This window comes from Rana temporaria, chromosome 3, assembly GCF_905171775.1.
Source record: "Rana temporaria chromosome 3, aRanTem1.1, whole genome shotgun sequence".
Classification (NCBI taxonomy): domain Eukaryota; kingdom Metazoa; phylum Chordata; class Amphibia; order Anura; family Ranidae; genus Rana; species Rana temporaria.
Genome location: NC_053491.1, coordinates 450,412,405 through 450,434,790, shown reverse-complemented (window position 1 = coordinate 450,434,790; position 22,386 = coordinate 450,412,405). Strand labels below are relative to the sequence as shown.

The 22,386-nt window shown below is 46.0% G+C and overlaps 1 protein-coding gene across 1 annotated transcript; it reads right to left on the bottom strand.

The window, feature by feature from the left end:
* Positions 1-561: 561 nt before the first annotated feature.
* LOC120933419 (gastrula zinc finger protein XlCGF71.1-like) lies at positions 562-20,741 on the bottom strand. The gene is made up of 2 exons (XM_040346634.1): positions 20,572-20,741; positions 562-1,568 (listed from the first exon to the last, which is right to left on the bottom strand). The coding sequence occupies exon 2, from the start codon at positions 1,522-1,524 to the stop codon at positions 751-753; it is 774 nt and encodes a 257-aa protein (XP_040202568.1). The 5' UTR covers positions 1,525-1,568; positions 20,572-20,741; the 3' UTR covers positions 562-750.
* Positions 20,742-22,386: the final 1,645 nt, after the last annotated feature.

The window sequence follows — 22,386 nt, the reverse complement described above, 5'->3', positions numbered from 1 at the left end:
CCATTCTGTCTGTACAGAAGGCATGGATCCTGTGATCCTGTATAGCAGGAACATGGAGCCATGCCTTTTCTTAGTAAAAGCACCTTCCACACTGTGCACAAACACTGGCTAGGCACACAGTTAAGCCTTTGATCACCCCTGATGTTTAACTTATTCACAGCCAGTGTCATTAGTGCAGTGATGGTGCATATTTTTAGCACTGTTCACTGTATTAGTGTCATTTGTCTCCAAAAAGTGTCAAAAGATTCCTGACTGCCTGCCGCAATATCACAGTCCTATTACCTAATCACCGTTATTACGATTAAAAAGGAAAAACTAAAACCAAAACCAACAACGAGAAACAAATATGTAAAAAACATCCATAGTTTGCAGATGCTATAACTTTTACATTAATCAATAAACGCTTATTGGAATTTGAATGAAAATAAATTAACTTTTATAAAGATTTTTTATTTTTTGTATTAGATATGTTTTTTGGCAGTCTGTGTTTGTTTATAGTGCAAAAAAATTGTGAGAAAAAAGGGACATACATTTTGTTTGGGTACAGCGTCGCACGAAAGCACAAATTGTAAGTTAAAGTAACGCAGTGTCATATTGCAAAAAAAAATGGCCTGGTCATGAAGGGGGGTTAATCTTCCAGAGGTTAAGTAGTTAAGAACAAGAACAGAGCCTCTTTCCTGTAAGTCTTCTGATCACAAGAACATTTTTTCTTTTTGTATTAAGCACATTCTGAACATCTAAATGACTTCCCTATGTATGTCTTTTTAGGTGTTGATTCAGATTTGACGTTTGTGAGAAGCATTTTGCACATTTTGAACATCTAAATGGCTTCTCTCCTGTGTGGATCCTCTGGTGATCGGTCAGATTTGATTTATTTGTAAAACATTTATTACATTTTGAACATCTGAAAGGCTTCTCTCCTGTGTGAATCCTCTGATGTGTATAAAGACCGGAAATCACTGAGAAGGACTTGTTACATTCTGAACATCTGAAAGGCTTTTCTCCTGTGTGAATCCTCTGATGTGCATAAAGATTGGATATTCTTGAGAAGCACTTGTTACATTCTGAACATCTGAAAGGCTTCTCTCCTGTGTGAATCCTCTGATGTGCATAAAGATTGGATATTCTTGAGAAGCACTTGTTACATTCTGAACATCTGAAAGGCTTCTCTCCTGTGTGAATCCTCTGATGTTTTGTGAGATGTGCTTTGTTGTTGAAATATTTATCACATTCAGTACACTGATATGGCCCCACTCCTGTGTGAATAATATTGTGTTCAGTCAATGAACTTCGGTGTGAAAATTTTTGATCACATTCAGAACAATGGTATGGCTTCTCTCCTGTGTGAATCCTCAGATGCTGAATAAGATCACTCTTTCGTAAGAAGCTCTTGTCACATTCTGAACACATAAATGTATTTTCCCCTGTATGAATCCTCTGATGATAAATTAAATTTTTTTTTGCTGCAAAGGATTTGTCACATTCAGTGCAAGGAAATGGCTTTTCTCCTGCTCCATCTATCATACTTTTGTGTAAAGCCCTTTTATGATTTCTTCTCTTTAATCTGCCTGCAATGAAATAAATTGAAAATAAATACAATTTATATAAATGATTAGAATACTAGTAGGGTAGATATTTGAAAATATTCACGGTGTTGAGAAATTTGAAATTTCAGAAATATAGTTTGTTTCACGTGGTGACTTTATAGCAGCCAATTTAAAATAGAAAATTGATTTTTGCTATCCACTTTTCTTTAAAATTCTGAAATGGCTAGGTTACCCCCCATTATAAACTGTATGTTGTGGCTCAATAATAAAATACAGGCTGCAGCTTGGAGTCTGCTGTAGCTTATAGACTTTTCTCTGATCAAAGCAGCACAGAGAACATTGGTATACATGACTTTGTCAGGTCAGCACATTATAAGGCTCCATTCACACTTGACAACTTGGAATCCCTGGCAAAATTCCCAGCAATTCTGTCCACGATCCCAAATCGCATGACAATCACTGCAAAAACCTCAACATGTTTTTGAATGCCATTCATAACCATTTTGCCAACCCACCACAGTACATTTACTGTGACAGTTTGGCTCATACAGGCCCCATAACATTCCTGTACGTTGCATCTTTTATTCGGGTACACTTGCGCATGCACACATAGAAGACCATGCCGTCATTTGCTGCAGCACAAGCCAATCAGTGGGTCCCGGCCATTGATATTAAGTCCAGGACCCGCTGATCAGCTGAGAGAATGACAGAAGAGACCCCTGTGTTGGTAAACAACACAGGACTTTCTTCATACAGCAGCAATGTGCTGTTTTTTCTTCTCTCTGCAGAGCAGGGTGTAAAAAACGGCACATTGCTGAGTAAAAGAGCACACAGTACACACGCTAAACATTGTCAAGCACGCATTTAACCCCTTGATCACTCTAAATGTTAACCCCCTCCCAACCAGTGTCATTAGGACAGTGTATATTTTTAGCACTGATCAGTGTATTGGTGTCATTGGGGATGTCAGTTAATCAGTTCCCCTCAACATTAGTGTCAGATTGTCCGAAGCACTAACTATCACTGCCCACTATAAGTTGCTGATCAACGCCATTACTAGTATAAAAAACGCCATACGAATTCCATCTGTACCATAGTTTGTAGACGCTATAGCTTTCAAAAAAACAATCAATATACACGTGGGATTTATTGTTATTTTTTTAATCAAAGATGTAGCAGAATACATTTTGGCTAAAATCCTTGAAAGCATTTGGAGTTTGTTTTATAGCAGAAAATATTGTTCCAAAATGTTAAGTCTTTTTTTATATTCATATCGTAAAAAAAAAAAAAAAAAAAAAACAGTGGTGATTAAATACCACAAAAAGAAAACTCTTATGTATGATTTTTTTTATACATTTTGTTTGCTTACAACGTTGCATAACTGAGCAATTACAAGCAGGGGTGTAACTTGAAATCACAGGGCCCCATAGCAAAATGTTGTATGGGACCCCCCAGAGCCACCCTAGTGTCAATGCAGCATGACCTGTGCCCCATACAGCGTGACCTGTGCCCCATACAGCGTGACCTGTGCCCCATACAGCGTGACCTGTGCCCCATGCAGCGTGACCTGTGCCCCATGCAGCATGACCTGTGCCCCATGCAGCGTGACCTGTGCCCCATACAGCGTTGCCTGTGCCCAATACAGCCTGACCTGCCTGTGCCCAATACAGCCTGGCCTGCCTGTGCCCAATACAGCCTGGCCTGCCTGTGCCCAATACAGCCTGGCCTGCCTGTGCCCAATACAGCCTGGCCTGCCTGTGCCCAATACAGCCTGGCCTGCCTGTGCCCAATACAGCGTGACCTGTGCCCAATACAGCATGGCCTGTGCCCAATGCGGCATGACCTGTGCCAAATACAGCCTGGCCTGCCTGTGCCCCATACAGCGTGACCTGTGCCCAATACAGCATTGCCTGTGCCCAATGCGGCATGACCTGTGCCCAATACAGCCTGGCCTGCCTGAGCCCAATACAGTCTGAACTGCCTGTGCCCCATACAACGTGACCTGTGCCCAATACAGCATTGCCTGTGCCCAATACAGCCTGGCCTGCCTGTGCCCAATACAGCCTCACCTGTGCAGAGCAAGAGGCAAGCCGGCCGGATCAGCAGAGAGCGGGATTGCATGCTGTTATAGCTTTCATTTGAATTTCCCGTCTTCCCAGAGCTCATCGTCACATAGCCCCACCTCTTAGCCCAACGCCTTTGATGACGTCACATGTCCCACACTGGACCGGCGTTCTGTCAATCAAAGGTGCCAGACCAAGAGGTGGAGCTATGTGACATGAGCCCCGGGAACACTGGAAGTTCTAATGAAAGCTATTACAGCGGGCAATTCCGCTCTCTGCTGATACGGACAGCTCGCCTCTTCCTCTCCTCTCTCTTCCCCTGGCTGGGAGACCATGCCGGCGATCAGGGGCGTTGCTAGGTGGCAAAAAGACTAGGGGCTTCAGCCCGAAGCCGACATGGGGGGGGGTGCGGGCGCGGTGGAGTGGCGCGGTGTGACCTACCTGAAACACAAACCCTGACCTACGTCTGTGTTACAGTACACCAGGGGTTGACAAATTTGCTTGGAATCTAGGAGCCAGGTAAAAAAGTTAGGAGCCAGAAAACGCGCCCCGTCCCGACGAGCTTGCGCGCAGAAGCGAACACATACGTGAGCAGCGCCCGCATATGTTAACGGTGTTCAAACCACACGTGAGGTATCGCTGCGATTGGTAGAGCGAGAGCAATAATTCTAGCCCTAGACCTCCTCTGTAACTCAAAACATGCAACCTGTAGATTTTTTTTAAACGTCGCCTATGAAGATTTTAAAGGGTAAAAGTTTGTCGGCATTCCACGAGCGGACGCAATTTTGAAGCGTGACATGTTGGGTATGAATTTACTCGGCGTAACATTATCTTTCATAATATAAAAAAAATGGGGATAACTTTACTGGTGTCTTATTTTTTAATGAAAAAAAGTGTAATTTTTTCACAAAAAAGTGCGCTTGTAAGACCGCTGCGCAAATACGGCGTGACAGAAAGTATTGCAACGATCGCCATTTTATTCTCTAGGGTGTTAGGATAAAAAATATATATAATGTTTGGGGGTTCTAATTAGAGGGAAGAAGATGGCAGTGAAAATAGTGAAAAACAACATTAGAATTGCTGTTTAACTTGTAATGTTTAACTTGTAATACCAACGACCACCACCAGATGGCGCCAGCTCACATCTGGTGGTAATAACTTGTAATACCAACGGCTCACCACCAGATGCCCCCTTCCAATTCAAGTCGCCAGGACCCTATTTCTAGTCGCCATGGCGACCTGGCGCCCGGGATTTGTCGAGCCCTGCAGTACACACACACACAATGACGTGTATGTCAGTGTGTGTGTGTATGCATGTCAGTGTGTGTGTCTATGTGTATGTCAGTACACACACACACTGACGTGTCAGTTACACATTCCATGAGATCAGCATGTAAGGAAGCTCTTAGGGACACTAGCATGTCTTTCAAGGTTGTTTCTGACACATGACCTGACCTACATACACTGACCTTACCTACATGTCCTACATACACCGACATGTCCTACATACACTGACATGTCCTACATACACTGACATGTCCTACATACACTGACATGTCAGGAGGCTTAGCAGCCGAGGAGGAGAGGAGAGCCGCCGAGCAGGGATGTGGCGTGGCGCAGTGGGCAGCCGTGGTATGCAAAAATGGATGAAATGTAAAATGATGAGCGCAATTGTAATATAATAAAGAATTATAAGTGCAAAAAGTGCTATATATAACAGTAAAATAACTGCAGCAATGTGAAATGAACAAAAAATATACCACAAAATGTCTTAATAGGTGAGAAACTGTGATCCTGTGTATAAAACTGATGTTCTGGTAATCTTCTAAAAAAGTCATCAAACAGTGGGCTCACAGAGCCCTTACCTCCAGGGCCGATCCTAGGGTCACAGGTGCCTGGGTGCAGAAATATTTCTGGCGCCCCCCACATGGGTGTGGTCATCTTACTAACTCCTCCCCGTTACAAATGTTTCTATGGCAACGACTCAGACACAGAAATGCTCCCTTAAGAAGTCTTCATTATCCTGGGATCCTCCAATGATCTCATAACAATAAACAAATTACAGGAAGAGAGTACACTAATGGGACCTGGGGGGGGGGGGGTCTCTGTGATGGACACAGAGAAGGCTTCTGTTAGAGAGTCTGGTAGAAAGAGCCCACAGACATACTACATACATAGTACAGGAGATGGTCAGAGACTGCAGACATAGTACAGGAGATGGTCAGAGTCTGCAGACATGGTAAAAGAGATGGTCAGAGTCTGCAGACATGGTAAAAGAGATGGTCAGAGACTGCAGACATGGTACAAGAGATGGTCAGAGACTGCAGACATGGTACAAGAGATGGTCAGAGACTGCAGACATGGTACAAGAGATGGTCAGAGACTGCAGACATGGTACAAGAGATGGTCAGAGACTGCAGACATGAAACAAGAGATGGTCAGAGACTGCAGACATGAAACAAGAGATGGTCAGAGACTGCAGACATGAAACAAGAGATGGTCAGAGACTGCGGACATGAAACAAGAGATAGTCAGAGACTGCGGACATGAAACAAGAGATGGTCAGAGACTGCAGACATGAAACAAGAGATGGTCAGAGAATGCAGGCATGATACAAGAGGTGGTCAGAGACTGAAAACATGATACAAGAGATGGTCAGAGACTGCAGACATGAAACAAGAGATGGTCAGAGACTGCGGACATGAAACAAGAGATGGTCAGAGACTGCAGACATGAAACAAGAGATGGTCAGAGACTGCAGACATGAAACAAGAGATGGTCAGAGATTGCAGACATGAAACAAGAGATGGTCAGAGATTGCAGACATGAAACAAGAGATGGTCAGACTGCAGACGTGAAACAAGAGATGGTCAGAGACTGAAAACATGATACAAGAGATAGTCAGAGACTGAAAACATGATACAAGAGATAGTCAGAGACTGAAGACATGATACAAGAGATAGTCAGAGACTGAAAACATGATACAAGAGATAGTCAGAGACTGAAAACATGATACAAGAGATAGTCAGAGACTGCAGACATGAAACAATAGATGGTCAGAGACTGCAGGCATGATACAAGAGATGGTAAGAGACTGCAGGCATGATACAAGAGATGGTAAGAGACTGCGTAAATTATACAAGAGATGGTCAGAGACTGCGGAAATGATACAAGAAATCAATGCATCAAATGCAGCCTACCAGTGCCCACCAATTGCAGCCCCATCAGCGCCCATCAAATGCAACCTACCAGTTCCCACCAAATCCAGCTCATCGGTGCACACCAATTGCAGCCTGTCAGTGCTCCTGGATCACACAAAGCAGCGACGATCTCCTGCTGTCACAGAGCTTGGATTGGAATCTCCCGGGCATCCACTGTAGCAAAGTCCGCCTTCTAGACCAGCTTGTGGCTTCTATGATACACGTCACACTGATTCAATTTTACTGCATTGGATCGGTGTTCCATCTATCTCACAGGAGGCGGGACTTTGTTACAGTGCTGCCAGGAATTTCAGACCAAAGCTTGTGCGATGTGCGAGACACACACAAGCAGTGGCATCGCTAGGGTTGGTGTCACCTGGTGCGGTCAGGGGGCAGCAGGAACCACAGGTCAGTGGCCAGCGGGTCCCACAGGTCAGGGGGCAGCGGGACCCACAGGTCAGTGGGCAGCGGGACCCACAGGTCAGGGGGCAGCAGGACCCACAGGTCAGGGGGCAGCGGGACCCACAGGTCAGGGGGCAGCGGGACCCACAGGTCAGGGGGCAGCGGGATCCACAGGTCAGCGGACAGTTCCCAGCAGGACCTACAGCCTGTGGATCCTGCTGGGAGGTGGCCGCCGACCTGTGGGTCCTGCAGGGAGCTGGCCGCGGACCTGTGGGTCCTGCAGGGAGCTGGCCGCGGACCTGTGGGTAGGGTTGCCACCTCATCCCTTTAAAACAGAACACATATTAATTACACAGGTTCTGAGGCTAATTTAATGCAGATAAGGCACCAAGTGAGTTTAATTACCACCTTAAATCAGCCACAGAACCTGTGTAATTAATATGTGTTCTGTTTTAAAGGGATGAGGTGGCAACCCTACCTGTGGGTCCTGTAGGGAGCTGGCCGCGGACCTGTGGGTCCTGCTGGGAGGTGGCCGCGGACCTGTGGGTCCTGCAGGGAGCTGGCCGCGGACCTGTGGGTCCTGCAGGGAGCTGGCCGCGGACCTGTGGGTCCTGCATGGAGCTGGCCGCGGACCTGTGGGTCCTGCTGGGGGCTGGCCGCGGACCTGTGGGTCCTGCTGGGGGCTGGCCACGGACCTGTGGGTTCTGCAGGGGGCTGGCCGCAGACCTGTGGGTTCTGCAGGGAGCTGGCCGCGGACCTGTGGGTCCTGCTGGGGGCTGGCCGCAGGGAGCTGGCCGCGTACCTGTGGGTTCTGCAGGGAGCTGGCCGCGGACCTGTGGGTCCTGCATGGAGCTGGCCGCGGACCTGTGGGTCCTGCATGGAGCTGGCCGCGGACCTGTGGGTCCTGCATGGAGCTGGCCGCGGACCTGTGGGTCCTGCATGGAGCTGCCGCGGACCTGTGGGTCCTGCAGGGAGCTGGCCGCGGACCTGTGGGTCCTGCAGGGAGCTGGCCGCGGACCTGTGGGTCCTGCTGGGGGCTGGCCGCGGACCTGTGGGTTCTGCAGGGAGCTGGCCGCGGACCTGTGGGTCCTGCTGGGGGCTGGCCGCGGACCTGTGGGTTCTGCAGGGGGCTGGCCGCAGGGAGCTGGCCGCGTACCTGTGGGTTCTGCAGGGAGCTGGCCGCGGACCTGTGGGTCCTGCATGGAGCTGGCCACGGACCTGTGGGTCCTGCATGGAGCTGGCCGCGGACCTGTGGGTCCTGCATGGAGCTGGCCGCGGACCTGTGGGTCCTGCAGGGAGCTGGCCGCGGACCTATGGGTTCTGCAGGGAGCTGGCCGCGGACCTGTGGGTCCTGCTGGGGGCTGGCCGCGGACCTGTGGGTCCTGCTGGGAGCTGGCCGCGGACCTGTGGGTCCTGCAGGGAGCTGGCCGCGGACCTGTGGGTTCTGCAGGGAGCTGGCCGCGGACCTGTGGGTCCTGCATGGAGCTGGCCGCGGACCTGTGGGTCCTGCATGGAGCTGGCCGCGGACCTGTGGGTCCTGCATGGAGCTGCCGCGGACCTGTGGGTCCTGCATGGAGCTGCCGTGGACCTGTGGGTCCTGCATGGAGCTGGCCGTGGAACTGTGGGTCCTGCTGGGGGCTGGCCGCGGACATGTGGGTCCTGCTGGGGGCTGGCCGCGGACCTGTGGGTTCTGCAGGGAGCTGGCCGCGGACATGTGGGTCCTGCTGGCCTGTAGGCCATGGCTAGCTTCCAGCAGGACCCGCAGGTAATAGGCAGCTCCCAGCAGGGGGGGAAATAAATAGAATGATCATGTGGGGCTCAGGGTCTCTCACCTCAGTCATGGTCCAATGGCAGCTGCCAGCTCAGCAGGACAGGTCCTCCTCCCTGCAAGTTGCATGGCCGCCTCCATTGTTGGGGGGGTAGGGGGGTGTGATGGCGATGCTCCTGTGCTGGGTGGGGTCAATTACATGCACTGACTGCAGCAAGCAGCGTGCCCAGGCAGACCCCTGCAGCAAAAAAAAAAAACAGATTCAAACATATTTCTTTCCTCTCCTTCCTTGAGGAATACTCAAGACTCTCGCTAGCAATTTGCAAACACACGCACAGTGAGTGACAGTAGCATTGTTGTTAGGAGCGCCGGAAAGAGCCGCAGCCGCCCACTTACATTTACTTGTGGCTTCACTCCGAGCGGCGCGTCAAGTGAAGGCCGCACAGTGAGTGACAGTAGCATTGATGTTAGGAGGCCGCGGACTGCAACTCCCAGAAGCCACAGCGGCGGCCGTCACCGCCACCGTGGCTTCTGGGAGTTGTAGTCCGCGACCTCCTCCGAGACAGGCGAGTGACGCCGCAACAAGAAGAAAATTGTAAGCGGGGAGGTGCGCATGCGCGGGCTGCGGGGATGGACGCCTGAGCCGTCAGCTCCGCTCCAGGCTGTCACCGCGGCGCCCGTTTTCCGGTACACAGCTGTCCTGGATCGCTGAAAACAGCACGGACTAGCTCCTCAGAGTAGCGGGCACATATCTACACGGCTTGCCCCGAGTTTAACCGAGGATTTTAAGCCATTTTAGACCTCTGAAGTTCTGTGAGGTAAATCCAAGATGGCCGCCGCACCGCTGCTTCAGGCACCAGCACATAGCCTGACTGAACAAGGGCAGCTATTCAGGTCAGAACCAGCCTTATTTCAACCACACATCATACCTGACTCGGTGGGATCTCATATTCAGGTATCCTCTCTGTCCTCTGCCCCAGGGGAATCTCTAACTAATAATCTGTTGGGATCTGAATTAACCCCTTCATATAGGGGAATAACTGTACCATTACAGCAAGGTGTCCTTATCAGTGACGCACGTCCCATGGATCCTGCTCTCCTCATGGAGGACCTGTTTATTAAATTTTCAGTTTTGCTGGATAAGGGTCTGGCACAAACGGCAGCTAAGATAACAAATGATTTAAAAGCAGATTTCCAATCCCTGGGCACTAGGATTGAAACCATTGAGAACAAAATGGAGGAAACTATAGCCGCCACAACCCAGAATTTTCACCACATTCATTCGCTTCAAGATCAATTGGACGTAGCGATGTCCCGCATTGACGACCTCGAGAACAGATCTAGGAGGTCTAATATTAGAATTCGCGGTCTCCCAGAAACTATCCTTAATGTGCCTGAGGCAGTACAGGAACTGATTAAAAATCTTCTCCCTAATATATCTCCACAGCATTTAGAACTGGATAGGGCTCATAGAGCATTGGGGCCCCCTAGGAAAGATGGTTCCCCGAGAGACATCATTGCCAAACCCCATCATTACTACATTAAGGAGGAGGTCATGAGACAAGCGAGGGCTGCTCAGGCGGTAATGTGCCAGGGACATCAGGTACAACTTTTTGCTGACCTTTCTCCGTCCACGATCCAAAGAAGGAGATCTCTTAAGCCACTGCTTCAGGCCTTGTCCCAGAAAGCCATCAAATACAAATGGGCCTTTCCCTTTGCGGTCAAATTTGCAGTCAATGGTAAACCGTTTGCTTTTTCCACCTTTCATGAAGGAGAAAATTTACTTCTGCGTTTGAAGCTCATCGCACAAGAAGCTGACATGGAGACTACATCTGTAGGGCAGGGATCCAACAAACGAGCTGTCCCTACCAGTCCTCAATCTCCCCTTTGGCAGAGGGGCAACTCTAAAAAAGCAAGGGAAAATGGAACAACCTGAAGATTAATCTTTCCTGCTCTCCCAGCAGGGAAATGTCTTGCCGGATGGTCATGGATCTGAGGATCATTCCAATGTGATTCTCTCCTCCTTTTGACTTGGTTGCTTTTGGGGGTTCCTTCCCATACAGGTTCTTGACTTTTTTGGCTGTTTTGACTTTTATTATTATTTTTTATTTTTCCTCATCTGATCATCCCAGATGGCTTTAGTGCTGTGTGGTCAGAATTTTTCATTATCTGTTACACCTAGCAGCGGTGTTGGGGCAATGGGAGGGCTTCCTTCCTGTTGCTCCTGTTAAGTATTTGGGGCTAGCCTTTTTTCTTCCCACTGATCTGCGCATTTTTCGTTTTTCGGCTAAGAGGAGTGACGCCTTTTATGTCACTGACGCGCTGATTCGGTCCCTTGGGGCCCCCGTCGTCTCACTAGGTGGGAGGGCGGGGGCTCGGGGCGATCGGTTGGGGTGGTTAGTTTAAGCAAATAGAATTTTTATTTCTATGCTGTGTACCTTACTTATGCTTATTAGAATATATTTGGGTGATTTTGGGCGCCCGGTTCCAGCTTGGTTCCAATGCGCCTCAATCCTTCCTTGGGACACCTGATGGTCTCCGAGGGATGGACAGCTCTCCCCGGTTTAGGGGAAGCTGATTCTACTTTTACTTCTCAGAGCTTCCGGGGTTTCTCCCACCCGGAGCTCCACTTTTCTTTTCAGGGAGACCTACTTTTCTCTTTTCTTTTCTGTCCTTCCTTACCTTACCCAGTGATTCCTAGCTACACTCGATTGTGCCTAAAATATGCTTTATTTACAGGTTTTGCACTCCTACTCTCTATCCTCAGGGACTCAACCTTTGCGGTTATGGATGCTGCTGTTCTTGGTCTCGTTTGGGACCTGGGTCTGCTACTGGTGAGTGAGGGCTGCCTTGGACGTGGTCCAGATTCTGAGATCCATGGCTGATTCACTAGATGTTAGGCTCCGCATTGCCTCTCATAATGTGCAAGGCATTAATTCTCCAATTAAACGAAGAAAGATAATGGACCACTATAAATCTCTACATCTAGACATCATCATGCTTCAGGAAACTCACTTTCCTGTCCGGTATTGCCCCACTTTTATACACTCATACTTTCCTCAATTTTATCTAGCCAGTGCTGAAAACAAAACCAAAGGGGTTGCAATCCTGATCTCTAAGAAATGCACTTTTGTTAAAATATCTGACACTGTTGACCCAGAAGGGAGGTATATCCTGGTGAAAGGCAAAATAGGAGACCAACTCTTCTCTTTGGTCTCGTATTATGCACCTAATAGAGGTCAGGCTAAATTTTTCAAATCGTTATTAGACACACTATCCCCCGAATTGGAGGGCACCATAGTTTTTGGGGGAGATTCCAATACAGCTCTAGACCAGGGATTGGACAAATCAAAACCGCCAGGATCCAGGGTATTACGTCCCACAAAAGAAAGCCTTAAAATCGCTAAAATCCTTCACGAATTTGGGTTAGCTGACACATGGAGAGAACTTAATCCCTCCAAAAGGGATTACACTCATTTTTCCCACCCTCACCTTACGTATGCTCGCATAGACCATATTCTCACTCCTTCTACCAGTCTACCGACAGTACTATCCGCCTCGATCAGAGATTCTGCTCTATCCGACCATTCCTTGGTAATTATATCCCTTGCACTGGGTCTTCCGGAAGGGTCGCGCTTGTTTTGGAGGCTGAATGAATCCTTGCTCTCAGACCCCGTCAGAGTCGCGGAGATTGAAAAGGCCCTGACAGAGTACTTTTCATTTAATGACACAGGAGAAGTGTCAGTTGAAACACTTTGGGCTGCTCACAAAGCCTTCATTAGGGGTAGGCTCATACAGATCTCCTCGCAAGTAAAAAAGGGAAGAAAAGCTGAAATTGAAAGATTGGAATCTGATTATCTTTCCCTTAAAGCTTTGCATAAACAAGATCCCTCCGGAACACCCATAAGTCAACTGGATAACGCCAGGTTGGCTCTTAACCTCGCTCTCACTACCCGGGCTGAGAAAGCAATTAGATGGAATAAACATAAATTTTATACTCAGGCAGACAAATTCGGCCCCCTTCTTGCGTCCAAATTGACCCCTAAGCCTAAATTACTTTCAATGCCCAAGATTAAAATAGGTGGTCTTCCTCCTACAACCAATCCGACCAAAATCTTAGATGCTTTTCAGGGTTTCTACTCGAAACTTTATGAAGCTCCTACCCTCCCCTCCTCTGACTTATCCTCACGATTCCTTGAGGGACTTCCTATCCCTTCCTTGTCTGACACCCACAGGGATATAATGGACTCTCCAATAACGGAGGAGGAAGTAAGGGGTGTGGTTAAGAGTCTCCGAAGCGGTTCGGCCCCTGGCCCTGATGGTCTTTCTGTCCCCTATTACAAAAAATTTATAGACGTTTTGACGCCTCAATTAACGAAATGTTTTAATTTTAAAGCCAAAGGAGACCCCTTTGACTCCCAAATTAATACAGCATTTATCACGGTGATACCAAAGCCAGACAAGAATCCTGAGGATGTCTCTAATTATCGGCCAATTTCCCTTATCAACAATGACCTCAAGATCCTAACTAAAATTTTGGCCAATAGGTTGGCTGGATTCATTGGGCACTATGTGCATAAAGACCAAGTGGGATTTATACCCGGCAGGCAAGGCCCTGACCAAATTAGACGTGCAATTGATCTGGTATCAATTCTGCAAACCAATTGGGCGGGAGGGAGCCACCAAAAAGGATTTCTGCTATCTCTGGACCTTCAGAAGGCCTTTGACTCTGTGTCCTGGCCCTATATCTTTAATATTCTAGAGAAATGGGGTTTTGGTACCAGATTCATGGGTATTATTAAGGCCCTGTACTCAAACCCTAGAGCTCTAGTCAAGATCAAAGGACATTACTCCTCCCCTTTCGGAATCAAACGAGGTACTCGACAAGGATGTCCGTTGTCCCCACTTATTTTTGCCATTGCAATTGAGACCCTGGCGATTGCTATACGACAGAACCCTAATATATCGGGGGTTCAGTGTGGAGGCCGGAACCACAAATGCGCCCTCTTTGCGGATGACATTCTGCTTTTTTTAACCTTCCCCCTATCCACTCTTCCCAACTTGAACCGCACTCTTGAGGATTTCTCTTCGTTAGCGGGCCTATCCGTCAATTTTTCTAAGTCAGAGGCTCTGAATGTATCCCTTCCCCCTGATGTAGTTTCGGAACTGAAACTATCTTTTAAATATAAGTGGAGTGATACCTCGATTCAATATCTGGGTATCGCCCTTTCCGCTCAGACTGAAACCTTGTATGACCTTAATTACCCCCCTATCTTTAAAAAGCTGGATGCTGATCTGGCCAGGTGGTCCAAACTCTACCTCTCCTGGTTGGGGAGGATCAACTCACTTAAAATGACGCTGCTCCCACGGTTGCTTTATCTATTTCGCTCTCTTCCAATCCCGATCAGGAGAAATCATTTAAAATCTTTCCAAGGCAGACTGCTTAAATTTATCTGGGGTTCTTCAGGGTATCGTATACCACAGGATACACTCTTCCGTCACAGACACAAGGGTGGTTTGGGATACCCAGAGCTTCACAAATACTACCTTTCAGCTAGACTGGCTCAATTGTCCACCCTTTACTCCAAATTTGAGAGACCAGATTGGGTCGATATTGAACAACAAGCAGTCCCGTCTATTCCCCTGGATTTTTTGCTTTGGTCCCCTGCCAAGTCCCGCCCTTCCATTCTCTCTCCAGTACTCTCACAATCTTTTGCTTTATGGGACCGCCTCAAAGGAAATCCCTGCCTAACGTCCACTTCACGTCCTTTGGCACATATTTTCAATAATCCCGATTTTCCATATGGTCTGCAAACTTCTAACTTTAAGTGGTGGATGGATAAGGGGCTATATCGGATAGGCCAATATTTCACCTCTAGTGGTCCCATTTCCCTGAGCTACTGTATCCACACACTGAAGCTACCAGATGAAGAGATGGTCCACTTTAAACAAATATCCAATTTCCTGAATAGTATCTGGAGAACCAAACCCCTACCCCCTGATTTTACTGCTTATGAGATTTGGTGTGGACAAGCCATGGGGCGGAGGGGAGGCATCTCGGTGATCTATTCAGCCCTCACTCACCCAATTGATAAAACAACTTATATGACGGCCTGGGAGTCTGATTTTCAGAAATCCATTAGCTTGGAGTCTTGGCATAAAGCTGTCTCTAGATCGTTCAAGGGCATTCAGAATATATCCTTGGTAGAGGCGAATGTAAAGGTCATTACCAGATGGTATCTTACTCCCTCCAGATTGGCTGCTATGTTTTCGGATGCGGATCCTCTTTGTTTTAGGGGTTGCCAGCTTCGAGGCTCCATGGCCCACATCTGGTGGGAATGCCCTAGGATCCGCTCATTCTGGAGACTCATCTTCAATATGATTCACAGAGTGACCGGATTTCAGATCCCGAGGACCCCTGACGTAGCCTTGTTAAATGCCCTTATCCCCTCGCTTCCTAAATCTACACAACGCCTAGTTCATTTCATCTTACTCGGCTCCAAAATATCCATAGCCAAATCCTGGAAACAGCCTAGGCCACTCATGTCAGTTGCTAAACAAAAAATCTCATGGATCATGGTTCAAGAAAAATTATCCAGTATATTAAATGACTCCGTTGCTAAGTTCCATGAGATTTGGACTCCTTGGGCTGTTTTTATTGATATCCCCCTTACCCAGGTTCCTGCACTTGTTTAACTGGAATCTAACGGGTAGATAGGCACTGAGCTTCCCCTCCTTACCCCTTCTCCCCTTCCCTCCCTTCTCTCTCTGTTTCCTTTTTCTCTATTCTTTTCTTCCTATCTCTATCAGTGGTTGGGTTATTATCTTTCAATATATGTGCTTTTGCAAGGTTACAATTTGCACATGGATTATCCTCCCCCCCCCCCCCCCCCCCCCTCTTTTTCTTTTTTTTTTTTTTTTTTATTTATCCTCTCAGTCTGTATGCCAATAGGCTATTTGAATTGTGATTTACTCCTACAATTTTGGCTGTTCTAAAGCAAAAAGATGTGCATAATCCGTTTGAGTTATTAATATTTCGGATGACATTTGTGACTGATGTAACCTTATTTTGAAACTTAATAAAAATTTATTGAAAGAGAAAATTGTAAGCGGGCGGCTGCGGCTCCTCCTGGTGCTCCTAACAACAATGTTACTGTCACTCACTGTGCTTGCTACACATAACGAAGCTTTGGCACCGCATGGATCAAGGAGAGGAGGAGGAGGGAGGGAAGCCCTCTGACAGTCTGACACCTCGGCGACCAGTGCACCCCATCCCACGTGAACGCTTGTTGCTGGCTGCGCTCGGCTACAGATCGGTCCCTGCTCGTCGGGGCTCACCGGGCCCCCCTGATCCTCACTGAGCTGCGGGCCCCATAGCGCCCGCGTGGGTCGCTATGGCGGTAGTTCCGCCACGTTATAGTAGCACATCGCTACATAGAATAAAATGGCCTAGTTATGAAGGGGGTAAAATAAAGTGGTTAATGGCACCCCAAACACAGTGGGATTTTGCCTTGTTTGTCGTACAGCAGAATTGCACAGCAATGGCGTCAAAACTCATGTTTAAAAAATCACACAAAGCTCCTTAACCAAAAAGGTCCCTGAGCTTCTTTTGCATGACAGAGACAAGATATGCCTGTGCTCAAGTCTGACAAATGCACATAGGGCTGCTCTATATACAACACGTGTGTAAATCTCGCTAGAAACATTGCTAGTGGGAACATGAGGGGACTAAATGTGAAGTATCTCTCTTTTTTTTAAAAGTAACAGTATGGCTGTGGTATGGTCATTTCACAGCTTTTTAACTGAGTGAGCTTGCAGTGCACAGAAAATTTAAGCATAATAAGCGTGGAGAATAATATAGAAGTAAATAAAAATAAATGAACGTAATGTAATCATATGTAAATATTTTTAATTTCTGTAGATATTGAAAATATGGGACACAATGATTAGAGGAATATATTATTAACCACTTAAGGACCGGGCCTTTTTTTCAAACTTGTTGTTTACAAGTTAAAGCGGTGGTTCACCCTCCTTCACATCATTATACCATTATCGGTGATCTGACATGCTGGTTCCAGCTATCGTGGAAGTTCCAGCGCATGCGCGAACTGATGCGCTGAGATGGTTCCAGCCATCGGGAAAGTTCCTTCAAGCACTGCGCAGGTGCAAACTTGCTGACGGAAATCCCCGAACGGCGGCCGGCATCCAGGGCGACGTGGATAGTGAGGTAAGTGGCCAGTCGGCCTCACGTCCTCGCTGCGCTCGGACGGCTCGCTTCGCTCGCTCGGCCTCCTGGCTCTTTTTTTAACATCCTCCAATCCACGGGGATGTTAAAGAATGAGCCTGGATGCCGGGCGAGGTTCGGGGATTTCCGTCGGGAAGTTTGCGCCTGCGCAGTCAGTGGAGGAACTTCCCCCATAGGGGAACATTCAGGACAAGTCACCGGTCTTAAATTTTTAATCCCCGTACTCACTGTGCTATCGATCATTGAAGAATCCGACTCCCGCGGGGAATGGGCGTGCCTATGGAGAGGGAGGATGATTGACGGCCGGCTCTGGCACGTCACGCTCCCCGAAGACAGCCGGAGTAGGTCTCGGCTCTTCACCGCGCCTGCGCACAGGCTATGCGCAGGCGCCGTGAATAGCCAAGCCTATTTCGGCTATTTCCGGAGAAGCGTGACGTGCCAGGGCCGGCCGTCAATCACCTTCTCTCACCATAGGAACGCCCATTCCCCGGAATCTTCAATGAGCCATAGCACAGTGAGTACGGGGATAAAAAATGTAAGACCGGCATACCGTAGCTCACGCTACGATGCCGAATGTAATGGTCTAATAAAAAAAAACATTTTTTTTTTTTTAACAGGGTGAACCCCCGCTTTAAGTCATTTTGTAGCAAAAAAAAATATTTCAAATTATAATGTTTGGGGGTTAGAGAATAAAATGGCGGTCTTTGCAATACTTTTTGTCACAACGTATTTGTGCAGCGGTCTTACAAGCGCTTTAAAGATGTGCCTGCTCGTGGAAAGGCGATACATTTTTACCCTTAAAAATCTGCATATGCGACATTTAAAAATTTCTGCAGGTTGCATATTTTAAGTTACAGTCTAGAATTATTACTATCACTCTAACGATCGTGGTGATACCTCACATGTGTGGTTTGAACACCATATTCATATGTGGGCCCTGCTCACGTATGTGTTCACTTCTGCATGTGAGCTCGGCGGGATGGGGTGTATTAAATTTTTTTTTCTTATTTTACCTTTTCTTTTAATAAAATAATGGTGTCACTTTTATTCCTATTACAAGAAATGTAAACATCCCTTGTAATAGAAAAAAAGCATGACAGGAATATGAGATCTGGGGTCATAAAGGCCTCAGATCTCATATTTACACCAAAAAAAAAAAGAAATGTAATTTGAAAAAAAATAAGTTGCTTTAGCCACTTTAGCCCCGAAAAGGATTTACCTCCTTTATGACCAGAGCATTTTTTGTGATACAGCACTGAATCGCTTTACCTGACAATTGCACACGTGTGATGTGGTACATCCTTTTTTCCCCACAAATAGAGATTTATTTTGATGGTGTTTGATCACCTATGCTGTTTTTATTTTTTGTGCTATAAACAAAAAAATAACCAATATTTTTTTACTTTTTGCTATAATAACTACCCCCCCCCCCAAAGTGTGTGTATATATATATATATATATATATATATATATATATATTCTTGCTCAGTTTCGGCTGATATGTATTCCTCTACATATTTTTGTTAAAGTAATATATATATATATATATATATATATATATATATATATATATATATATATATATATATATATATATTGCAATTTTGTGTATATTGATTGGTTTGTGCAAAAGTTATAGCGTCTAGAAAACAGATTTATAGCATTTTTATTATTAATTTCCTTTTACACACACGATCGCTCATTACAGAGCGGGGACCGGGAGCTGTGAGTGTAAACACACAGCTCCCGGTCCTGTCAGGGGGGGGAATGGTGATCTTCTGTTCATACAATGTATGAACAGAAGATCAGTGATTTCCCCTAGTGAGGCCATCCCCCACCACAGTAAGAACACAGCCAGGGACATACTTAACCCCTTCACTGCCAGTGGCATTTTTAGTAATCCAATGCATTTTTATAGCACTGATCGCTATAAAAATGCCAATGGTCCCAAAAATGTGTCAAAAGTGTCCGCCATAATGTCGCAGTACCGAAAAAAATCGCTGATCGCCACCATTACTAGTAAAAAAAAATATTAATACAAATTTGTAAACGCTATAACTTTTGCGCAAACCAATCAATAAACGCTTATTGCGATTTTTTTTTTACAAAAAATATGTAGAAGAACACGTATCGGCCTAAACTGAGGAAAAATATAGTTTTTTTTATATATTTTTGGGGGATATTTATTACAGCAAAAAGTAAAAAATATTAATTTTTTTCAAAATTGTCGCTCTATTTTTGTTTATAGCGCAAAAACTAAAAACCGCAGAGGTGATCAAATACCACCAAAAGAAAGCTCTATTTGTGGGAAAAAAAGGATGCCAATTTTGTTTTTGAGCCGCGTCGCACGACTGCGCAATTGTTAGTTAAAGCGACGCAGTGCCGAATCGCAAAAAGTACTCTGGTCTTTGATCAGCAATATAGTCCGGGGGTTAAGTGGTTAATCATGACTGCGACATTGCGGCAGACAGATCGGACACTTTTGACACCATTTTGGGACCATTGACATTTATACAGCGATCAGTGCAGTAAATGTCACTGGCAGGGAAGGAGTTAAACACTAGGGAGCGATCAAGGGGTTAAATGTGTTCCCTTAGTGTGTTCTAACTGTAGGGGGGTGGGCTCACTAGAACATGACAGAGATCACTGCTTCCAATCACTGGGAGCAGTAGATCTGTCATGTTTCTTGGCAGAACTTACATAAGCATCTCCTTATTCTGCCTCACCGTGTCACAACCACAGGCCACTGGCGGACATCGAGTCTGTGGGACCTGTGGGCACACTCCAACTAGGTTGCGATGACGGAGGGACATATGGGTACGCCATATGCGCACCCATATCATTCTGCCGACATACATCTGCATGCGGTGGTCTGCACGTGGTTAAAAGCTATAGGGGGAAGTGAAGTTTTCACATTGCTTCTGCCCTGCAACGGTATGGAGCTGAGCGGGGACCATCTTCCCCTCAGTCAGTTCCATACCACAGACAAAAAAGGATCCGATCGCCTCCCCCGCTATCGACGGCTCCGGTAAGCGGTGAAGGGCACCGGAGCGCAGCGGGAGTGGTCCCCCCTCTCCCACTGCCAATAAAAGTTATCTGGGTGCGAATTTGCCACACAGACCACTATTATTCATAAAGCGGACCGCCCGCTGAAAAAGAGAATATCGGGGTATTTTCTTCAAAGTGCCGACATATAACAACAGAGGACGGTCCGTAAGTGGTAAATATAATCAGCTAATGCACCATGAAAATTCAATAGTACATTACTGAGTTACACATGAAATAAAAACTATTCAATCTGATAAAAATGTATGAGAACCAAAATAATTTTTATGGAAAGTCTTACCTGGTATGATGTAGTATTGGGATCCTTCAGATGCTCCTTGTTCTCTTCGACTGTAAACCTTCTAGTTGGCTGAGCTCTGCTTCACCTTATATTCATTCCACCCCCATTCACTAACATGAGTTTGGATTGGCTGTAGGGAATTATTCAGAACAATATAAGGTGTGTTTCACATTGTTTAAAGGTCTATTTGCATTTTCATTTGTATTTAAGTTATTGCTGCAGTCAGGTGACACTTTAATTAACATCTAAAGGATTGGAGGGAAGACAATAGGGAGGAATTTAAAAGTAAAATCCATGGTTTGAACTTATTAGCGATTATAAGAGTTGATACTGTGATTGTAATATAAATGGAAGCTGTAGAGGGTATACAGATATTTCTATACATTTTTAGGTGTATGTATTATATAAAAAAAACACTTTTAATACATAATTGAATTTATAACTCAGACATTGTTAAAACCAATGTAAAATTGGATAAATATGATACATTTGTACTTCAAAGCAAAGGCATGTAATTAATATTAACCACTTTCCGACCGCCTAACAACTATATAGGTCGGTAGAATGGGACAGCTGTGCAAAGCAACGTACCTGTACATAGCTTTGAATTTGCCACTGTGCAGGTGTGCGATGCTGGCAGCGCGCACACACGCCGGCTGTGAGCTTCGTTGTCCCGTGATTGTGTAACAGAGCTGCATAACAGGGAGATGCTTATGTAAACAAGGCATTTCCCTGTTCTGCCTAGTGACAGGACAGTGATCTACTGCTCCCTGTGATCGGGAGCAGTGATCACTGTCGTGTCACTCGTAGCCCAGACCCCCACAGTTAGAATCACGGCCTAGGACACACTTAACCCCCTTACTCACCCCCCTAGTGGTTAACCCCTTCTCTGCCAGTGTCATTTACACAGTAATCAGTGCATTTTTATAGCACTGATCTCTGTATAAATGACAATGGTGTCAAAAGTGTCTGATGTGTCTGCCATAATGTCGCAGTCACAATAAAAAATAAATAAATCACAGATCGCCGCCATTACTAGTAAAAAAATAATTAAAAATGCCATAAAAATATCCTCTATTTTGTAGACGCTATAACTTGTGTGCAAACCAATCAATATACACTTATTGCATTTTTTTACCAAAAATACATAGAATTATACATATCGGCCTAAACTGAGGAAAAAATTATGTTTTTATATATTTTTGGGGGATATTTTTATATAGCAAAAAGTAAAAAAATATATTTTTTTTTTTCAAAATTGTCGCTCTTTGTTTATAGTCCAAAAAATAAAAACCGCAGAGATGATCAAATACCACCAAAATAAATCTGTATTTGTGGTGAAAAAAATATGTCAATTCTGTTTGGGTGCAACGTCACACGACCGCGCAATTGTCAGTTAAAGCGACGCATTGCCGAATCCCCAAAAAATGGCCTGGTCATTGGGCAGCCAAATCTTCTGGGGCTGAAGTGGTCAACATTTCATTTGTCATATTTCCTGTCTATAAATGACCATTATTGGTGATTTTAACATGTTTCACTCTAACACTTCATCAGGAAACCACTTAGCGTTATTGAAAACCATTCCAAACACCCACATGGATAAACCAGAGAGATCACGGGTCCAACCCAGGGGAACCCCAATTTAATACAAGTATCCCATGTGCCACACCCAAAGGGACGCACAGAGTGGACCACAAGAGGAGATAATAAGGAGGTGTGCAACTATAAAACTTGGGGGGGGGGGGGTACAACCAAAATCACACAAGGGTACTCAAAAGGTGTCTACTAAATGCCAAAACCCATGGAACGTTATTA

Excerpts from the sequence above, each read along its gene's own strand:
- LOC120933419 (XM_040346634.1), bottom strand. The coding sequence starts at position 1,524 with ATGATAGATGGAGCAGGAGAAAAGCCATTTCCTTGCACTGAATGTGAC.